This window comes from Aspergillus mulundensis, assembly GCF_003369625.1.
Source record: "Aspergillus mulundensis strain DSM 5745 chromosome Unknown scaffold_11, whole genome shotgun sequence".
NCBI lineage: Eukaryota > Fungi > Ascomycota > Eurotiomycetes > Eurotiales > Aspergillaceae > Aspergillus > Aspergillus mulundensis.
In genome coordinates, this window is record NW_020797899.1 from 614,251 (window position 1) to 634,318 (window position 20,068).

Here is a 20,068-nt window from a genome sequence, read left to right on the forward strand (position 1 = left end):
TGGCGGGATCGGAGGTGGGTTCTGGCTTGACAGCAAGGAAGCTGCTTTGTTTCATCTCAGCCTAGATTCTGGCACACATGGCTTTCCACCTACGTGAAGTGATTGCTGCGGTAGCCAATTGTAGGTATCAAGATATTCAACAGGTACGGATGCTCACAACCTTATCAATCAAGTCTTGTAGTGCAAATAGTTCAGAGGTTAACGACAATGATATTGGATTTGGATAACAACCAGAGTGCTTGAGCTTTAAGCAGGGATGGCATACCCTTAAATGTTCTTACTTTACGTCACAGCTCCATCTCTGTCTGTCCCTGGGCTCAGACCTCCTGGAGCTTATTGACCAGCTGAGAATTCTGTGCTGCCACATCAGTCCCTGGAAACTTGTAGATTCTATCAAGGCCCGACGGCGGCTAGGGCGGCATTGTGACAAGTATTTTTTACAGTTATTATGTCCCACAGCCCCGTTGCATGGCAGCCCCTTACATTAGACCCTGAAAGGGTATGGAACTCAAGCCCCAGCCTGAACCATCTGCAGCCAAAGCTAACATCCTGTTCCTGCGGCGTAGTTATTGGGGAATCTAACTTTGATTTGTGCTCATACTATGGATTATCTTTACTATCTGCTTGGCTTCCTTTACCTCACCTCACCTTACCTCTCCCCACCTCTCCCCACCTCTCCTCTCCTCGCCTCTCCTCGCCTCTCCCTACATCACCTCACCTCACCCTTGCAGTCTGCTTTACCAAGACTCCCATTAAATATCGGGGTTAAGCAGAACATCAATGGGGCTTCCCAAAACAACAGTGCCTTGGCGGGCTCCGCACGCGCAATTGGTGACAAGTACAGGTATCAGGTTTGGGGGGTAATGACGGATTCTAGGGTAGTATGCGTTGGGGTCTCACCCCTACAGCTGTTATTGCTGCCTATTATCCTCTTATTCCCTTATATATGCAGGATTCTCATGCCTTGAGTGTTTCCAGACTGATTAGGTTGATGTCTGTATTTGGCCAACTAAGGGTATGACCAGAACTATCCGGCGAGCTTACCAATGCGTGCACTGTGCAGTTTACTTGTATACCAGGCATTGCCGGTATATGAAAATGCAGGTGAGGCATTGAGTGAGTTGTTCTGGCTATATATGCCTGGAGACACAGCTCTGCCGCTGTCAGCATGCTCTTGAATATTGGCAGTCTCGTGTTGATGTAACAGCTTTGGGCTACCTTGACGTATCGATGATACCAATACAAAATGGGAATTGCTTTGAAAAGCTAATTGGCATGGCCTACCCGCTATACAACGCCTTTATCCCGGTGTAGGGTACCTGGCCAACAAAAGAATTGCATACCCCTGGGGTTATTATCGTCGACCCTACCTACCGCACCGACGCAATTCAAGCCGGCTGCGGAATCCCCGCCTCGCTCCTGGCAGCCTCCTTGTGCTTAGAGATAGGTACATCCATCCGAGATCAATCGTCCTAGGTTGGGACATAGCCCTAGAACCTACTCAGTGCTGTGCAAATTTCATTGCGTGGAAGGATGCGAAGGAACAGCTGCTCCAAAGCCTTTCATGGAACTGAACCTACGTTATGAGTCTTACATACGTAGGTAATCTACGTAGATTGTACGATTTCCATCATTATACTATTCTACCTCACAGACATGGTAGTCGGCACGAGCTCCGATATATTAACAGTGCTGGGCGACGATCTGGCGCTAGCTGCTTTCTGAGGTCTCGGGCCCAGTGAATGTACTCCGTGCGCGACCCGGCGAGTTCGCGTCCATAGCGACGCTGAGCGTGCTGCGGACGGGCCTGGGACTGAGGCGAATGGGGAGTAGAGTGGAAGCATGTGGCGTTTCGGGGCAGGATTTGATGAGAAATAGATGTCGTTGCCATGCGCATGCGTTGGCGTAATCGCGACCCATGATATCATTTCTCGATAGAGGTATCCTCGATGGAATCGACAACGTGATGGGTCCAGAAGAAGGATGTGGTGTTTGGCACCTGCTTGGTCTGTAGGCAGCAGTAGGGACTCAGGTGGAATTAGGAAGTGAACCCGGTCCACGTCTATTTGGCGCCCGTCGGTGGAATGGTAGAAAATGTGATGACATGAATAAGGCGCTATATGCATTCATATAGACCTGGGTACAAGGCCTACCAATGCTCGAATTAAGTGTATGTATCACGCACTCCCCGTCCAAATCCGCTGCGTCACTATGGCACTAATTGTCCAAGCTCTCGAATGCTACTCGCAACCCAATCTAGAAAACCATATCAAACGACCCATCCAGGTTAAACGCCGGCTGAATATCCTGCCCATGCCCGTGCCCAAGGAGCATATCCATATCGATATTATCCATGTGAGGCCCGAGGGCCAAGGGCTGGCCGCCCGGGCCGGCCGTCGCCAGTGCCAACGCATTTAGGTCTAATAAAGACCCCGTCGGATCCTGGCCAACAGAAACAGCCGTATTGGCAACCAGGAGCTGCAGGTTATCGTGCAGCAGTTTCAAGCGCGAATCGTTCAGTAAGAAGCTCACGCCCGACGTCATCACGGCATCGTGCGTGCTCAGATAGAGATCTCGAGCAAGACGCAGCTTCTGCTCCAGCTCGGTTACTCGTTTCAGCAACACTGCTGTTTGCTCTTCCTTTCTTGAGCGGTAGGCTCGTTGGGCTTGGCGGACTTGGGCTTTTCGGCGCTGGGGGTATATTAGCGAACTGGGGTAATTTGGATAGGGAAAGGTGGTTTGGGCACCTCTTTGCTCGCTACTTCTTCGCCGTTGCTGTCGAGGATCTTGGGGCGACCGCGTCTTCCGGGCTTGGGTTTTGGTTGTTGCTGGGTGGCTCCAGCGCTTGGTGATGGTAAGGGTGAGGGCGTATGGCTGGGGGTTTCTTCGTCGGTGGTTTGGGGACTGTCAGGTGTGGATTTGGGCATTGCGAGTGCGAGTGAGGCATCAGCAAAGGCTGTGTAGTACTCGAACATATGTGGATCCAGGTTGGAGGGTATTCCGCGATTGGAAGTGGAGGTCTTTTTCTGGGGCATTGTGCTGGGAATCTGGCAGTCGAAGTCCAGTTAAGGTTGTCCCGAGTGGCAAATTGTCAAAGACATGTATCTGACCATCGACGGGGCAGGAGATACCAAGCTAGATATAGTAGACGTGCACGATAAGTCCCTGCCCCAGCCCTATCGCCAGCACATTCGCCCCCATCGACCCTGCAGGTCACAGCTTGAAGCTATCCCCAATCTGTCAGGGCAACTTCTGGATTCGGTTAGTGTGGAGCTTGTCAGCATGACCAAACAGCCTAAAGACATTCCGGCAGTTTGAGGCTGGCCGCTATGCCGCTGGGGGAAGTTGTTCGCCTGCATTGGGCTTGGTGCGCCCAGGGGTCGGGATATGCGTTCGCCAGATTTCAGGGACTTTCGGACCATGTCCGATGAGCTTTTTGCATAGAGAAGCACACTAAGTGTCTTGCCAACTCTGTATTAGAGGTTTCATGCATTTAGAAGTTATTGTTGGCATAATACCCTATGCAGGTGGGGAAAATATCCGGACGAGGAACAATCAGGAATGACTCGTGTCAGGTTTACAAAATTCAAGTTTGAAACAGCATCCATGTTTCTGCAATGCAGTATCTATCTGTTCACATAGCCAAGTTTTATAGCCAATCACTGGGACTATTTCCCAGGTTGACAGTCGCTCCTGCCCTGAATTTGAAACATCTGCCTGCACGTCATCTCCAACCCATCGTCCCAGAAGAACTTCCTCAAAGTCTTTTCAAACTCTTCACTGCTCGAAGAGCCGAGTCTCCAGCGTTGGCGCTCCAGCAACTGGAAACCAGGCTGATCAAGGGTCCCGTCCCTCTGCCTCCACGAGGAAACCGCGACTGCCCATATCCAGCGGAGACACTCTTCTTCTGCCGCCTCTCTAAGCCGGGTGCATTGGACCAACCTGGCGTGTAGAGCCGCCCGCATACAGACAACGATGCTGTTTACCTGCGGTATGGGACTATGCCGCAACCCTGCGTAAACGAGCAGACAGAGGAAGAGCAGGTTGTTCAACGATGGCTCCTGGGAGTCGCGCTCATCGAACGAAAGCTGAGGAAACGCGTCCCAGAAGTCATCAAACACATACCCGATGTGAAGTTTACAGCTCTCGTTCTCTGTATCAAGCTCACGGCCCTTTGTTGGATACATTGTGAACCGCTCCAAGATCAAAAGCAGGTGTGTCGAGATCTTGCCTTGGAGACCAAGGGCCGCGAACCCCTCTGGCAGCGAGCGTATCTGCTTCTGCAAGGTCTTTGAGCCTGATCCACCCGGGTAAAGGGGCTGGCGCCGCTGAGTCCGCGGCAAGACCGAAGAGCCCGTCTCAATCGCCCAAGGAAACTCGTACTGCATGAGCAGGCACTTGATATATGGCGGAAGAGCATCGAGGCCGCCTCGCGAAGCCACCAAGCTGCCGAGAGCCTGCTTGTGAAGTTGATGGGCCTCCATTTCGTTATAGCGCCGTTCCAGCAAGGCGAGGAAACACACTGTGAGCAACATGGCGTCGGTGATATCCTCGCCACGCGCCATGTGTCGTCGCAGTGCAGCCATTGCTTTGCCCCGATGCTCAAAGATGACTTGCGATGGCCGGGTCCGGAACTCGCGATTGATGAGCGGATCGTGAGCGGCATGCATGGCTGCTGCTGCGGCGTGGAAGAATACGTCTTGCGCCATATATCCCATCCATTCCTGGGTCGCCAGGCATCGAGTGTTGAAAATGGTGCACATCGGCCTCACGCCTGGAACGACGACGTGCCAAACTGGATATTAATGTCAGTTTGGACTCTTTTGACCGTGTATCCGTCGCAGGGGTGCTCAACGTACAGATCTTGATTGACGTCGGAACCGCTGCCATTCGCGCGTTGCGGAGTATCGCCGGGCCCTGATTTCGTCCGCAAGCGTCTTCCGGATTGCCCTTTGCTTTGACTGCCTTGCGCTTCTCATGCGCCACTCGGGCTGCGTGTGATCGTGAGGTGGACTCTAGTCGCTTCCGCGAGTTCTTTGACTTTGGGTGCTGAACGTCGTCGACGAAGAACACCAGCGGCATGAAGCCAAACGTTGACTCGGTCATGATTCAAGGCTTTCTCAGTTGAGGCAAGACCTTCTCGTCTGGCATCTGGCGGAGGCCTCAATGTTGTGCTGATATAGGCCTTGGGCACAGACCACGTGGCGGGTCCATGGATCTCGCAGGACTGGACCCTTGGAGGCAGAGAAGATGCGCTCGAAGCTAGGCGGGATTAGGAAGTCGCATTTCCAGAACAGCTTAGTGCCAGCAAGTGCAGCTAACTCGAGCTGGACTAGGCAGGATCCTGCATAATTTCCCAACCCCGCGATGCCAGCTGAAAAGCACAGTGAGATGTGATTTGCGGGCCTGCAATCCTGAATAGGGGTTTGAAACCAAGGAGGACCATGTTTATCACGTACGATCCTGCGAGTCAGAACAAGAAGCCCAGTCGCCGGACAATCAATGCATTTGTTGCGGTGCACGCGGCCAGGAAGCGCCGGAAGCCCGCAAGGCAAGACCAGGGGATCAACACGTATTGGCTGCAACCGGAGGACTCAGAGCCCAAGCATGGCAACGATCGCCAAGTTACTCAGTGTATTCAGCCGGTGACGCCCCGAATGACCGTGCCGATTGCATCCGGCAAGTTCTACCCAATCAGCCTGGATACCAAGGGTCCATCTACCAACAGGGCCCTGGCCTACTGTACGTGACAGGTCTAGACTTCTCCTCGAGGCGGATCTAACCGAACAATCCCAGACTTTGACGTTCTGCTTCCTCACGACTCGAGCGCTCTCGGCCACGGGGATTCCCGGGCGCAGTTCTACGCCTCCGTCCTCCTCCACTGGTCCAATGCCCACGACGCAATCCTTCACGGTCTCGCAGCCTTTACATTATGCACCCTTGAGCCCCAGGAGCACACTGACACCGGTCGGGCCCGAGCCGCTACCTTGTACCACCGCAAGAAGCTCTTCGATCTCGTCACGGACATGCTTGGCCGCCAAATCGTCGACGATGTGCTCATACAAGCATTATGTCTGTTGATTCCAATCGACGACTATCTCGGGTACGTCGACTTCAGCCAGGTCCATCTTGATGGGCTCGAGACGGTCGTCGACGCTAGAGGCGGCCTCGCCCAGATCGGCCAGTCCGTGCCGGGAATGGACGCGAACCTGCAGACATCCCTGCTTGTCTCGAAGAGTCTCTTATCGACCCATATTCAGACCTCCCTTGCTTATAATGCCACGCCCGCCGCTGAAGCTGCTAGCTTATATCCAACTTTATCTGTTCAGAGCACTTTAGACCTCCCCATCGGCTTTCAACACCTCACCCACACAGGCCATCTCTCGACAAACTCAGTCCCAATCCTGCAAAGCTTCTCCGCCTGGCTCCGCACACATGGAACTACTGATCCTGCCCTAATACCCGTCTGGCGGTACTCAGCTCCAGCACATCTTACACCGATCGAGAAGTGTCTCTTCGCTGCTTTGCTCTGTTTTGCTGACGATTTAAGCTGTATGGGATTCCACCCCGCAGCAATTATCTTCAGGCAACCGCGGAAGCGTGCGGAGATGCTGCTTGCCGTCCCAGAGCTGTGGAGAGACCCGGCGTTGGCGGACTTTGCTGTGTGGATGGCGCTGGTGGTGACCACTCCGAGGAACTTGGGGATCGCGCCGTTGACGGTGCAGAGGGCACTATTTTGTAAGATTTTCGAAACAAGGCCTGGGACTTATGAGTGGGTACATATTGACACTGCGCTTCAATCCTTCTTCTATGATCAGGGGAGGGCGAGAGTCTGGGAGGGCACGTGGAAGGCTTTGTACAAGGGATGGAATCCCAAGCCCGAATAGCATGACATGATCCGTGATCACGATTCAAATCTCATTGCATTGCGCTTAACGACTGTCGAACCATTTAGAAACCAGGATGCCCAATCTCCGCCAACGCCTCCCTAACAACCCCCTCAAGGTCCTTCCCCGGCAACCCCAGCTCCTCATTCCGAATCTCATACCTCCCTTCAAAGTGCCCACTATACTCCCCCTTCGTAAAACCCAGATTAATCAGCCCATACCCAGCCGCAGCATCACCCTTGTTCCAGGCCTCCGTAAGCGCAGGAATTGCCTCTGTCGTGTTGAGGGTCTTCCGCTTCCACTTCTCGCCCGTAACCCGCTCGATCGTCTCCACGAGCTCCGCCTGGCTCGTGGCAAAGTCGCTCAGGAACACGATCTGGTTTGCGGTGGCACCGGGGCTCAAAAGGATGCGGTTCAGAGCCAGCGCAGTGTTAGCCAGTGTTGTCGTCGAAAAGAGGCCCAGCCCGTCGTCCGTCAGCGTCATCGTCCGGTTGGCGTAGTCCAGGCCCAGGAAGTTGTTCCGGAGGGACCTGCAAGTGCACATAATTAACAACAACACCCTCAAACCAACCAAGTGCTCCTCTTCCATAGAGTGTACGGCACGAGAACACATGGAGATGAAAACATACCACCCAATCCACATCCCACACGCAACCGCCGTCCAACTCAACCCACTGTCCTCCTTGGATCTCAAATAATCCTGCACCTGCCCCTTCTCTTTGAACACGGGACTGAGCCCCCTCGCCCGCGCATCATTATTATCAAGCCCGTACTCAGACGGGACGTAGCGCTTGACGCCCGCGGCCACCGCCGCATCAATGAACTTGCGCTGCTGCGAGACGGAGAAGCTGGTGATTGCGTTGACGATGGCGTCTTGGCCCTTGAATGCGGCGACGAGGTCGGACTCCGGGTATGTGGCGTCTACTGTGAGGGTTTTTGCGCCGGTTGCGCGGATGCTGCGCAGCGAGGTCGAGGTGTGCCGCGTTAGGACTGTTACGGTGAAGGTTGGTTCGGAGAGGAGCGAGTGGAGCAGGATTGTGCCGAGGGAGCCGCCGCCCTATGGGTTTGATTTGTTAGGAAGGACGTGGAGCTCGAGGGTTTTTGAGGACTTGTGGAATGGGGATGGGGAGGGCGTACGCCGATCAGGAGGATGTTTCTGTAGGGTTGGGTCTCTGGCATTGCTGCTGTTGTGCGATGGGGCAGGGCGGGTTATGCTGCTTTCTGAGAATGTAGATGCTAAGAAGATACGAGTCGTTGACGTGGAGGTGCGGTATCTGGTATCCATGGATGTTGCTTTATATACCCGTCCGTGGAGTAGGGTTTGTGTGTAGTGCCGGTGTGCAGATCCCGAGAATCAGCCCAGAGGCCGCGATCACTAATCATCAAGTCCGTCTTCGACACCGATTGGATGGTACCGTGAAACATGGAGTTTGATCAGTAATCTGGAATGTCGTCGGGCATTTGTCTACGGGATCTACGTATTGCATGATTCAACGCAAGTTGCTATGGGAATGGTGTGGTTGGGTGGGCTGATGGGGGTAGTTAGGGCTAGCTCCGTGGACTCACGATGCCCATGCACAGCTCAGGTCAAGATTCCTACGCAAGTCTGGTCTACGCTAGAGAAGATCTTCGATTGATTCATTGTATTGTTTGAATTGTCCTGTTCTAGTTACAGTGTCTGTCTTCGTTGGGTCTAGGAACATCAATTGTTCTAGGAAGTTGGTGCCAGGCTCGTAAAGTCATGTCCACTTACAACAAAGTAAGTCTGCACGTCGTCCAGTCATACAGGTCATCGCATCATCATCGCAAGGTACAACAATGACACATCCAAAGAGATAGATAGGTAGATTAGTCTGCAATCGTGAAATCGCAACCAATTCGCACCATCTATTCCTCAATGCCCAACGAAGTAACAAAGGAAATTAAAAAGAAAGGAAACTGTGTAACAGACTAAATGAAAACAAAAGGAAATGTACCAAAGGAGATTACAATCAAGAACAAGAAGCCAGATGACGCGAGTAAAGCGCCGCAATGACTTCATCACGCTCCAGCACCCCCTCACACAGCTCAAGCGCCGTGATCCCATCCCCATTCCGCTGCAAGACATCAGCGCCGCCAGCAACAAGGACCCCCACAACCTCCGCATCGCCCTTTCGCACCGCCTCATGAAGCAACGGATCCCACACCACGATGTTCTCCTCGTCCCCGTCCCCGTCCCCGTCCCCACGACCAACCCAATCCATCCGCGCGCCATGCCGTACCAGAACCCGCGCGCTGTCAGGCACCGAATGCTCAACCGCGTGCCAGAGCGCAGTCCACCCCAGCCCAACGCTAACGTTCACATCGACGCCACGCGAGATCAGGAACTCGACCATGCCAGCTCCGTTGGGCTGCGACGCCGCCAGCATGAGCGGGGTCTGCCCGTTGCTGACTTCGTTGAGGAATCCCCGGGCCCCGCCGGTGGAGAGGAGAGCCTGGACGGTTGGGATGTCGCCGCTCTGCACGGCGCCGTGGAGCGGGATGTCAACGCGCTCGTCTGGGTGGTGGGCGTAGAGGGTTGTTGTGCTTGCGCCGTGGTCGAGGAGGAGACGCACGTTGGCGGCGTTGCCGGCGCGGGCCGCGGCGTACAGGGCGGATTGGAGGGCTTGTTTGGTGAGGGAGTTGGCGTTGGCGTTCTCGGGCTGGAAGAAGAGCGCGAGGATCTCCGGGTCGTCTTGGGCCGCGGCGATTTGGAGGAGGAGGGGGTGGAATGTTGCGCCGGCTTCGAGGAGCAGGGCTGCGATGTAGGTGTGCCCGGCTTCGACGGCGTAGTCGAGGGCCGTGAGGTTGCTGTTGTCGGGATTGGTTGCGTTGACGTCGACGGGGCGGGATAGCATCTGGCAGACGAGGTCTGCGTAGCCTTTATCGGCGGCGAACATGAGGGCCGTTCTGCCGTCGGAGGTTGTGGCGTCGAGGCTGGCGTTCTTCTCGGAGATCAGCTGCGATGCGATGTCGACGTATTCTTCATCGAGGGCCATGATCAGCGGCGTGATGGTCTCGTTTTCCGGGGCGTGGTCGATGCTCATGTTCGCGTCGAGCAGCGTCTGTGCGATGTCCAGATTACAGTCGGTCCCTGTGATCGCCCAGAACAGGGGTGCGTGGCGCGTGGTGACTGTTATGGCAAGCCGTTGCATTTCGGACACGAGGAACTCGACTTTCTCGGCCTGTTGGCTCCTCACGGCGCAGGTCAGGGCACTGGACAGGTCGTCTTGCAGCCGGACTCGGGTGCGCGGGACCTCCTCGAGTCGCTGGATGAGGAGACGCACGAGAGATAGATCCTGGAACAGAACTGCGTCGTCGAGCGCGGTGACAACGCCCAACGTACCCTCACGGGAAAGGTTGTTGAACGGAATGCGTTCGAGGAGGAAGTGGACAATCTCTGTGGAGTTTTCCCCGACTACGATGGCGGCGTGGATGGGCGTGAAGCCGTCGGCGTCCGGGACATCGCGGTAGAAGAGGCCTGCCTCATTGACGAGGAACTTGACGGCTTCCAAGTTCCCGCGGTGGCAGGCGTGGACGATGGACGCAAAGAAAGAGTCAGCGTTGGGGTTAATGACGCCGCCGAGGACCATGTTCCGCATGATGGAAATGTCTCCAAGGACGGCGGCGGCCTGGAAGAGAGTCTCGTCGCACGTCAGCTTCTCGATCTGCTCCGTATGGTCGTAAAACAGCATCGTCAGGGACGCGGTCCACTTCTCCTCGATGGCCCTAGTGAGGAACGCCTCGGTGGAGGGCTCATGAATACAGAAGTCAAGGCCGGCATCGAGAAGCATGCGCAGGATATCGGGGCTCTCGTCGTCACGAATGGAAAGCTGGAACATGACCGTCTCACCAGTGACGGTGCCCACAGAGTTCACGTTTGCTCCAGACTCCAGCAGCAGCCGCATGACTTCGGGTGAGCCATGCAGGCAGGCCACGTGGATGGGAAATAAGTTACCATCGCACGGGGCATTGACATTGGCGCCGTTGCCCAGAAAGAAGCGAATGGCATCGAGCTCCGACTGCCGGGGAGCAGGGATTTCGTCGTCGTCGTCCAGAGCCCATTCCTGGCCGACAGCGCTGAAAGGAAGGGGATGAATAGCTTTGTAAATCGGCGTCTCCACATCATAGTTGGTGACATTGACGTCCAGACCCTTAGAAACCAGCAGTTGAAGCATTGGAACAGAGGAGTTCATCAAATGGAGCAGGGTGTTGCCGTCCTGGTCAACCTGGGCGATTCCCAGACCGGCATCGATCATTTCCGCGGCCTCTTGAGGAGTCGTGCGGGAGAGCAAGTTGTGCGTCCACTGGAAGTCATAGGAGGACATATTGGCTCCATGACGGACCAACATGTTAACGATGTTGTCGTGCTGTCCTTCCCAAGCAGTCTTGACCGCGGTCACGGTTCTGGTTTCCTCACGTTCAACATAAACATCAGCATCGGGCGAGACACCTGCATCCAGAAGAGCCTGGACTGCATTTGGATAGCCGTGTTCAGCCGAGTAGAGGAGGGCAGCGAGGGTGCGGCGCTCGCTGAGACGCAGGGTGTTCATGCTTCGTTCGAGGAGGCGGAGCATCACTGCTTCTCCGGCAGGGGCGGCTCTCTCGAGGGTGTCGTCAAGCGAGCGGGCCAGGTACTCGGGCGAGCCATTTGGCTGTCCTCTGAATGTGTAAAGGACCTCGCTTGCGATGCGGTTTGCTTTGCGAGAGACTTGGCAGAACTTTCCGAGGCTCTGGGTCGAGAGGTGGTTGCAGATGTTTGCCATCAGCTCCTCGGGGAGGGAGAGCAGAGTGGGAGGGTTGTGTGCCATGATGGCGGTTTTGTTTTTGGTTTCTGGATTGGATCTCTGTAGAGGATAGATGGAAAGATGGATGGGTTGAGGATGGAGGAAAGGATGAGGAAGAGTGGGTTGGAGGGAGAATATATAGTTGAGCCGGAGAAGTCCAGTTCGTCTGAGCTCTCCCATCACTCCCTGTCTTCTCTTTTGCTTCACTCTTCGTCTTTTCGTCTCGATTCACCTCGACTGCAGAAGTATAAACAACACAGACGCCCATTGGCTGATGGGAAGGGGGTGGCGACTGACCCAAACTGTTAACTGACTCAGGGCTGGGGTGACGAGATTCAGTCTCAGGCAGCAAGAGAGGGGCTGGCAGTAGCAGTTCTGGAGCTTCTATTCACAGTTGACTTGGCGTCAGGAGAGAGCTCTGTTGGCTACGGGGGTAGTTGGCCTTGCACGAGAGAGGTAGACTTAGGTAGGCTTGAGAGTTGACGCTATCTAGATGGCCAGAGTCGTCAATATAACAGAGCCGGGGGTACCGACTCGGGGTTGACAGAGCATATCTAGAAGATAGAAAGCGAGGACAGGAAAGCAACTTAGATAGAAGGTTTCATGCTTGCAGATTCCTCGCAACCTCCAGCCCTGGAGGTGTGGATGGATTTGCCTGTCGGTGCGTACACAGGACGACTTGTATTCCATCAGATCAAAGCCTGCTTGGATATTCTGAATGAAATACATCGAAGAGGAACTTGATATGGGAAAGGGTCCCCTGCTCCAGCATTGCGCACGAGTCGATACGGTCGTCAGGAAAGATTTATCGGAGTAGTGGTTATGGAAGGTTTTATTGCAGTATCCTGAGCTGATAGCAAGTAGATCTACCCTACAATCCTAATTATCCCCTTCGTATCAATCCTTATGGTGTACGTTTCCATCTTTGTGGCGTATATTTCCAACCCCAGATTGGCTTCCAGATCAACCTATCCATGCTAATGACACATCGAAGCCATATACAGAACCCAGAACACACAGTTGAGCAACGCCAAAAAGACACCAAGAAGGCAAGAAAAGCGACAAGAAACAGATCAAGCACCCCTCTCCTCCGCCCCAGCCTTAACCAACAAGGCCCTAACCCTCCTCCCAGCGGGCGTGCTCAGCACACAATAATCCAACGGCGAGGTCTCCATCCGATCCCGCAAATTAACATCACACCCCGCACCAACCAGCACCTCAACAACATTCTCATTCCCATGCTCGGCGGCCCAAGAAACAGCCGTACGCCCGAATCCATTGACAGCGTTCACATCTGCCCCGCTCTGCACCGCCAGCCGCACGATATTCAGCATCCCGCGGTCCGCAGCGATGATCAAGACGGTTCGGCCACGGGTATCTGAGTCGTTGATGTTCGCGCCGTTCCCGAGGAGTCGTTGGACGGCGAGATACTGGTCCCGTGATGCGGCGAGTAGAATGGGTGTCTGGTTGAGGTTATTCCTGGCGTGGACGTCTGCGCCAGCGCCAAGCAGGTCGTTGATGACGGGGAGGTTTCCCCGCGACGCCGCGAAGTGCAGCGCTGTTCGGTTTGTGCTGTCGGTGGCGTCCGGGTTCGCGCCGTGGGAGAGGAGGAGGCGCACGCACTGCGCGGCGTCGTTGTAGTTCGTGCCTTCGGCCGCTGCGATGAGGGCTGTGCGGGTGCCGTTTGGGAAGGAGGCGTTTGCGCTGACGCCGCCGTCTAGGAGGGCGGTTACGGCGACGACGTGGGTTGCGGCGCAGGCGGATGCTAGGGCTGTTGCGCCTATTGTGGTGTCGGTGGTGCTGAGGGCCACGATTGATGGGAGGAGGTATGCTGTTGATGTGTGGCGGGCGTTGGTGAGGGCCCAGGTGAAGACGCGGAGTTTCTCGGTTGGTGGCAGCTTGTAGAGGACGTATTGCCCGATTCGGTGGGCTTTGGTGTTGGTACGGAGGAATGTTGCTAACGAAGGCCGGGTCATGTTCTCGCAGATTATGAGGATAAGCTCCTCGGGGAGGGTGAGGAGGGAAGGCATGTTGGTGGTTTAGGTATGCTGCAATATAGGATGTAGTGTTATCTTGCTTCCAGTCGTAATTTCACGCAGTGTGGAAGAATTATAGACCATAATCATGGGATTCATGGTCTATACTCTATGTTTATAGGGAAAAGCCGGACAAAGAGCCAAGGTTATTGTATTCAATGCTCGTTTGAGGAACTGGAGAACAAAGATTCTATTATTGTTTTTTAAGAGAACCAGATTTTTGCACTGAGAGTTATATGTCTATCTCCTGCTATGTTTCTTGGACTAGATAACATGTTTTATCATTTGTGACAAGAGTCCAGCCCAAGTGTTATATATAGAATGTATCATTTGAAGGGCCATGAGTGCGAATGATGTCAAGCCTACCTAGGTAGACGTCCACAGTGCGGAGTTTGGTTTGTGCAGGTGATATCACTTAGGTATATCTCCTTCAGCGGTTTCCTAAGCTCACGGCAAGGCAGACTTGCAGACAGCCATAGACAATTCCGCTGCTACCTACTCTGGGACCTGGGGAGCGTATTCTTCCCAAGTCGTCCTGTGCTTGGTTGCTATCTCTCTGAGTATGACAGCTAGCACTCTGAAAACTGGAATCTAATTGCAGCGTAAACCACCGTTCCAGGAGGGCTAGGAGAGTGCGTAGCTAGTAACTCGACTGACAGAGGGAAAGTTCGAGATCAGATCACGGGAAATGGCAGGCCTTTGATAGTGGTTTCCTTTGCATTCTGTGAATCAATCGTTTGTTTCATAGTTATTTACAATCTTTTGTTGGTATGCAAAACAAAGCCTACATTCAACCAAAGAGCGGCCGTGCCAGAACGAAGACCACGGGGTTCTGAGGTATCTGATAGAGCATTATTATTGCCGGGGTAGTGGCATTAATTTCTTTAGCTACCATAGGGAATTGCCTATCCTTCTTGTCTTCTCAAATGGACTGTCAAACAAGTAACCCGAGGTACAGTATCCTGTCTTGCGGAAAGAGCAAATGAATATAATCCAACTGGATACAAATCTATAGACATCAAATAAAACAAACAAAAGGGAATAATACCGCTAAGATCGCAAGAAACGGTCGCTTTAACATCCCGAACATCCCCATTCGCACAACTTACACCTTCGCCTTGATCTTAGCCTGCCTCTTCATCTCCCCCCTAAGGAACTCAATAACGCCCACTTCTACAGCCGCAGCCGCATGGTCCAGCGCCGTGAGACCCTCCCTATCAACCTTCCCCAAATCCGCACCACACTGGACAAGCAACCTAACAACCTCAATCCTCCCCGCGCGCGCCGCAAACCCCAACGCAGTACGGCCCACTCCATCAACACAATCCACAGAGATCCCCAGCCCCAGTAGCATCTTCACAACATCGACCTTGCCATGAAGGGCCGCGAAATGCAGACTACACGTGATATCACCGCTCTCCGGGAACGAGTAGTGCTCGGAGGACGTCACAGCAAGACACTCGTCCAGCGCCCCGCGGGTGAGGAGGAGCTTCACGGCTGATGTGTGGTTGTTTAGGATGGCGGCCATCAGTGGCTGGCGGAAACCGATGCGGGGGCTGACGCCGCTGTTCAGGAGGGTTGTTAGGGCGTCGACGTCGCCGGTTTCTGCGGCGTAGATGAGCTCGTCGGCGGAGGTGTTGAAGTCGTTGAAGGACATTTTTGGAAAGGGGGTTGGCATTTTGGATTTGGGAGTGGTGGATGATTATCAGGCCTGGGATGGACGTGGAAATGAGAAGAGGTAAATTTCTCGCTCTGTTGTGCTTCTGTCTTGGGTATATAAATATTTTCTCACTAGGCTGGCACAAAGGTTTGAGTTCTTTCAGGCGATTGCATTGTTGAACTGGGTTTGTTGGTTCGAAACATTTGAACGCTTGATATATTGCTATAATGGGCACAAAGAACACCGTCTGCTATGTTTCAGTTCATTGTATAACGACTTGCTCAGAGGCAACCCAGAAAAATGGCAGCCCTGAAACAAAGGTACCAAGGATCTATACTAACGACCAAGCATACATCCATCTCATTGCTTTTCCCATTCGCTGGGGCTCTTGAAACAGATGACGGGTCACGTGCGCCAGCAGCCCTACCTACTTGATTCTTGGGCCGCGCCTGGCGCATCAACGCCCCCAACGCTGCTTGGGTCCTGCGGCTCATGTGGCAGAAGCAGCGATAAGGGCTCTGAGTCGTGATCATCTCTCTCGTGACAGCCTGGGTAATCCGATGGAAATGGACCGGACAGTCAATCAAGGTTGGTGATGGCGGCAATGGCGGCTAGGTAAGATATCCATTGATGATTCTCTCGACTGGGTCAACAAACTGGACGAGTCGCGCCTTGATGCGCTGTTTTTCTAATTGTATCGCTCTTGATTTGAATCTGACATATGAGACCAGTGCAGATGTGCCTTGAGGACTAACGCCCTTAATCCTGTACATGTTTGGTTGAGCCATCGTCAGAGACTTTGACTCCCTTCCTAAATTCACAATCACTTTGATTAGCAAGGGCCTGGAGGAAAAGGAAACTACGTCAGGGCCAGCTCCTGCTAGATCTGCCACGGCAATACGTATGGTCGACAATGGAGAACACGATGAAGTGAGAAGGGCAGAAAGCAGAACAACACGAAGTAAGAGTATAGAAATAAGAAGCAAAACCGACAGAACGAACGCCCTAATCTATACACAACCCCTCCTACAATTTAGCCAACGGCGCCTTCTTATCCGACCAAATCCGCAGCCCCAAACACTGCACCGTCTCGACGAGCTCCCCGGCAATCTCGTCCGCAAGCCGGACACTATCATCGCCCGTCTTCCTCTCCAACCGGTAGACGTGGCATCTTGCGTCCGCAGGCGCAGCCCCATTGCCAATGAGCAATTTCGGCTGCCCGTCGAAGCCAGCGGTATCGGTCCATTCGGTCCAGGGTGTCTTAACCATGGCTTGGCCTCCCTCCTGCTGCTCGATGACCACGCGATACGCAACCTGCGTGTTGGACGGAGTCGTAGTCGATGGAGCGAGATTCTATATAGGGTAGTATCAGCATGGATCTATCACTGCTCAGGGCAAGACAACATAACGCACCAAAATGCGCGGCGCGCCCAGATCCTCCGCAGGCTTCATCAACTTCTCCGCATCAGCAAGATACCTCGCACAAACCGCCAGGATCTTCGGCGCCTGGACGAAATGCCGATCGACATGCCGCTGCAGGCGGTCCAGGTACTCGCGATGCAGCTGCTCCCCCCGTCCGCGCTTATCCTGCCACGCATAGTTCGTCGACCACAGCAGGAACTGCCCCGTGGGCAGGCGCGCCTCCTCCACGAACTTCACCGTCTTCTGCGCCGTGTTGTCGCGCACGCACCAGTGCCGCGTGAACACGGGCTCCACCATGCTCAGCGCCGACGGCTCGAAGTCCAGCTCGTCGATGAAGTAGCCCACCGTTTGTGTCTCGCCGCTTACCTGGTGCAGGGGGCCGATGGAGGTTTTGCGCGCGGCTTTCATGGTGGTGATTTTGTCGCTGATTTCTTTGGTGCGGCGGTCGATTTCGAGGCGCATCATGTGTGCTGTTGCGCGGAGCTCGGCGATGTGCCGGTTGTATTGGGCGATCAGCTCCGGGGTTACGACGGTCGCTTCGGCGATCTCGGTGTGGGCTTGCCGCGCGAAGTTGGCGTAGATCCAGCATCGGCGGTTGAAGCATAGGAAGAAGCAGGTGATTGCGAGGCTGATGGTTGTTTCGATGTCGTGGTCGTACCAGCCGGTCCAGCGGGAGAGGAGTTTGTCTAGGATGCTGACGAGGACTCCGTCTGGCTGGGACTGCTTGACTAGCCAGGCTAGGTAGTCGGTCTAGGGCTGTCAGTCTGCTCCCTAAACCGGGCCAACCCAGGTAACAATGTGAGGGGAAGAGCTTACCTGCATCAGATCCTTCAACTCCGGCCGCGGGGTCTTGAAATCGGCCTCACGATCCTTCAGCCACGAGATGGTCTCCTTCAGCGTCAGGTTCATGTCCATGACCTCCTGTGCGAGACCTTGCTTCTTGATATTATCGGCCAGAAGCTTGTATGTCGTGTCCTGGAGGTGCGACTGTGTGTCTGTGCGAACGAGCCACCAGCCAAGCGAGATGCCCGCCGAAGCCAGGGCGCCGATCGGCCCTGGCAGGGCAAACGCCATGGTGGAGAAGGCGCTCACGATGTGGTCGCCCAGCTGGCCCATGTAGATGTCGTTGTTGGACGTGTTGCTGGGATAGAACTCGTATTCTTCCTGTGGTTGCGTGAGGGATGGCCCACTTAAACAAAAGATAGGGCGTACGTACATTGATGATCTGCCATTTGGAAGAACGGTCTTTGTCCTTCTCCTCTTGGGAGACGGGGTAGGAAGACATGATGGCTCTGGTCTTTTCTGGGAGCAGGGGAAGGATGGCAGTGCTTGGTCTTTGCAGAACGCGGATGTAGGTCTGAAGATGGGAAATTCAACCAATTTATATCCTGTTCGCTTGCCCTTGCATTGTAAAATGTGATGTTGGAAGAATCCTGATCCATGTCAGGTACTCGGCTATGTTTGCCCTCTCCGACGGTCAGATCGTTATCTTCAGCTCGCCACCTGCACGTCCCCACACGTCCCTGAAGAACTCGTTAGTTTATCCGAAAGGCAAACCACTCGAGCCCCTGTTGTCGGTTGGGCTAGCTGTAAGTAACGGGTTCGTGGCTCAGCTGTGCATGATACAGCTGAAAGCATGTACCCGTGACATGTTCACCGAAGTCTAGACACCGATCAAACAAGTTTCCCTTGCAACATCACAGCTGAACACATTCTTGGGCAACAAACATTCGTTATCTTCATCACAATGGGGAAGAACAGCCGGGTCATAAGGAAGCATCAGAAATCGATGGCATCATGTCCTGGGTCGCGGGCGCCTGGCAGCATATAAATATCCCCATTCCCACGATCCAGAGAAAACCATGCATCTACCACCATCGCACTCCTCATCTACAATCCCAAAATGTCAGGTCGCGAGGGTAAAGCAGTCGAATTCGGCAAAGAATTCCACGACGAGGGAAAAGAGTCCCAGCCTCATCCCCACGTCGAGACCTCCACGGGCGGCAAAGTCGAGGTCCCTACAGGTGACCCTCAAGCAAAGTCCGATGTGGAAAAGCTCGCAGAGGGCTTCCTAGGTACGCCCTTGACCTCTACTCAGCATATCAATATCATGCTGATAAACCTCAGACCCCGAAGACGACGTCGGCACAGCCGAGAGATCCCTATCGTACGAAGTCAGGCCGTTCCCAACAAACGCCAGTCTCAAGGCCCTCGAGCTGAACATCAAAGACGGCGAGCTCGGAGTGGATATCACCGCCAACGGCTTCTGGCCTTCTGTCGACGGGATGCATGCGACTGGGCGCAAGGGCACGGGGCCGTTCTCTCTCATGCACAAGGTCAAGGTGATCACGCCCGCCGAAGCCGCGTTCTACACCAGCGGGAACTCGGCCAAGATTAAGCGGGAGGAGATTGTCATCATTGATCTCCGGCGGAAGGGTATGTCGTCCCTACTGACGATTATCTACGTTAGCTAACGGTTGATTGCCCAGAGGACAGCGCAACGGACGAAACGACCGGACGGGTCCGCGGCGCAAAGAACTGGCCGCTCGTTGACTCGAGCGCCGAGCGGGACAACTGGTACACGAACTTCGACATGCAGGAAAGCGCGAAGACGACCGTATCGAGACAGAAGGAAGTGGATGTGCAGAACAACTGGCAGGCGCTCTACAATGACCACAACTCGGTTGTGTATCAGGTTGCTGCGGACCCCAATGTCAAACACGTTGTGTTCCATTGCTATCAGAGCAGGAACAGGACTCCGGCTATTGCGCGGGGGTATTGGCAGTTCATGAGGAAGCAGGGCGGGAGGGATGAGGCGACGGCGCAGAAGGTGTATGTGATGGCCGGTGGGTATCAGGCGTACACGGGGTGGGTGACCAATGCGAAGTATTTTGTTGGGCGAGAGAATTGGGAATGAGTGGGCGAGTCGGTTGTTGTTTAATATTCATATGATGCTTCAAAGGATTTCGGGGTTTTATATATCTGTTGATAGGCGGAGCTGATTTTTTAGAAGGATTTTGATGAGAGCAAGCTGATCCTCCAGAGGGATACACCACTTGTAATGGAGTATCATCTGCCAAGAATGGAAACCTTACGTCTGGAATCAAGAACGTTGTTCCTGGCGTCCTTGAAACCCTATGATGCTGCCAGTCAGGATCTTATGTACTCTATGATCTGGTCAACGGCTGGTGGAGCGCCCCCACCGGACCAAAAATTCTGATCCCTTCACAAAAAACAAGTGCAGCAAGCAAAAAAGAT

At 54.1% G+C, this 20,068-nt stretch overlaps 9 protein-coding genes across 9 annotated transcripts; 2 read left to right on the top strand and 7 right to left on the bottom strand.

Moving 5' to 3' along the window:
* Window positions 1-2,256: 2,256 nt before the first annotated feature.
* On the bottom strand, window positions 2,257-2,975 carry DSM5745_09109 (uncharacterized protein; the record flags this gene model as incomplete). The annotated part of the gene is made up of 2 exons (XM_026751125.1): window positions 2,257-2,691; window positions 2,748-2,975. The coding sequence occupies 2 exons, from the start codon at window positions 2,973-2,975 to the stop codon at window positions 2,257-2,259; spliced, it is 663 nt and encodes a 220-aa protein (XP_026600211.1).
* A 693-nt stretch (window positions 2,976-3,668) lies between these two features.
* On the bottom strand, window positions 3,669-5,106 carry DSM5745_09110 (uncharacterized protein; the record flags this gene model as incomplete). The annotated part of the gene is made up of 2 exons (XM_026751126.1): window positions 3,669-4,795; window positions 4,860-5,106. 2 exons carry the CDS (start codon window positions 5,104-5,106, stop codon window positions 3,669-3,671), a joined length of 1,374 nt encoding a protein of 457 aa, XP_026600212.1.
* Window positions 5,107-5,444: 338 nt separating this feature from the next.
* On the top strand, window positions 5,445-6,887 carry DSM5745_09111 (uncharacterized protein; the record flags this gene model as incomplete). The annotated part of the gene is made up of 2 exons (XM_026751127.1): window positions 5,445-5,742; window positions 5,797-6,887. 2 exons carry the CDS (start codon window positions 5,445-5,447, stop codon window positions 6,885-6,887), a joined length of 1,389 nt encoding a protein of 462 aa, XP_026600213.1.
* Window positions 6,888-6,951: 64 nt separating this feature from the next.
* Window positions 6,952-8,066, bottom strand: DSM5745_09112 (aromatic alcohol reductase; the record flags this gene model as incomplete). Its single annotated transcript, XM_026751128.1, has 3 exons — window positions 6,952-7,417; window positions 7,517-7,944; window positions 8,025-8,066. The coding sequence occupies 3 exons, from the start codon at window positions 8,064-8,066 to the stop codon at window positions 6,952-6,954; spliced, it is 936 nt and encodes a 311-aa protein (XP_026600214.1).
* An 812-nt stretch (window positions 8,067-8,878) lies between these two features.
* Window positions 8,879-11,716, bottom strand: DSM5745_09113 (uncharacterized protein; the record flags this gene model as incomplete). Its single annotated transcript, XM_026751129.1, has 1 exon — window positions 8,879-11,716. One exon carries the CDS (start codon window positions 11,714-11,716, stop codon window positions 8,879-8,881), a length of 2,838 nt encoding a protein of 945 aa, XP_026600215.1.
* A 1,049-nt stretch (window positions 11,717-12,765) lies between these two features.
* DSM5745_09114 (ankyrin repeat domain-containing protein) lies at window positions 12,766-13,722 on the bottom strand (the record flags this gene model as incomplete). The annotated part of the gene is made up of 1 exon (XM_026751130.1): window positions 12,766-13,722. One exon carries the CDS (start codon window positions 13,720-13,722, stop codon window positions 12,766-12,768), a length of 957 nt encoding a protein of 318 aa, XP_026600216.1.
* A 1,111-nt stretch (window positions 13,723-14,833) lies between these two features.
* Window positions 14,834-15,385, bottom strand: DSM5745_09115 (ankyrin repeat domain-containing protein; the record flags this gene model as incomplete). The annotated part of the gene is made up of 1 exon (XM_026751131.1): window positions 14,834-15,385. The coding sequence occupies one exon, from the start codon at window positions 15,383-15,385 to the stop codon at window positions 14,834-14,836; it is 552 nt and encodes a 183-aa protein (XP_026600217.1).
* Window positions 15,386-16,414: 1,029 nt separating this feature from the next.
* DSM5745_09116 (uncharacterized protein) lies at window positions 16,415-18,095 on the bottom strand (the record flags this gene model as incomplete). Its single annotated transcript, XM_026751132.1, has 4 exons — window positions 16,415-16,741; window positions 16,802-17,560; window positions 17,627-17,974; window positions 18,027-18,095. 4 exons carry the CDS (start codon window positions 18,093-18,095, stop codon window positions 16,415-16,417), a joined length of 1,503 nt encoding a protein of 500 aa, XP_026600218.1.
* Window positions 18,096-18,713: 618 nt separating this feature from the next.
* On the top strand, window positions 18,714-19,727 carry DSM5745_09117 (uncharacterized protein; the record flags this gene model as incomplete). Its single annotated transcript, XM_026751133.1, has 3 exons — window positions 18,714-18,885; window positions 18,938-19,246; window positions 19,300-19,727. 3 exons carry the CDS (start codon window positions 18,714-18,716, stop codon window positions 19,725-19,727), a joined length of 909 nt encoding a protein of 302 aa, XP_026600219.1.
* Window positions 19,728-20,068: the final 341 nt, after the last annotated feature.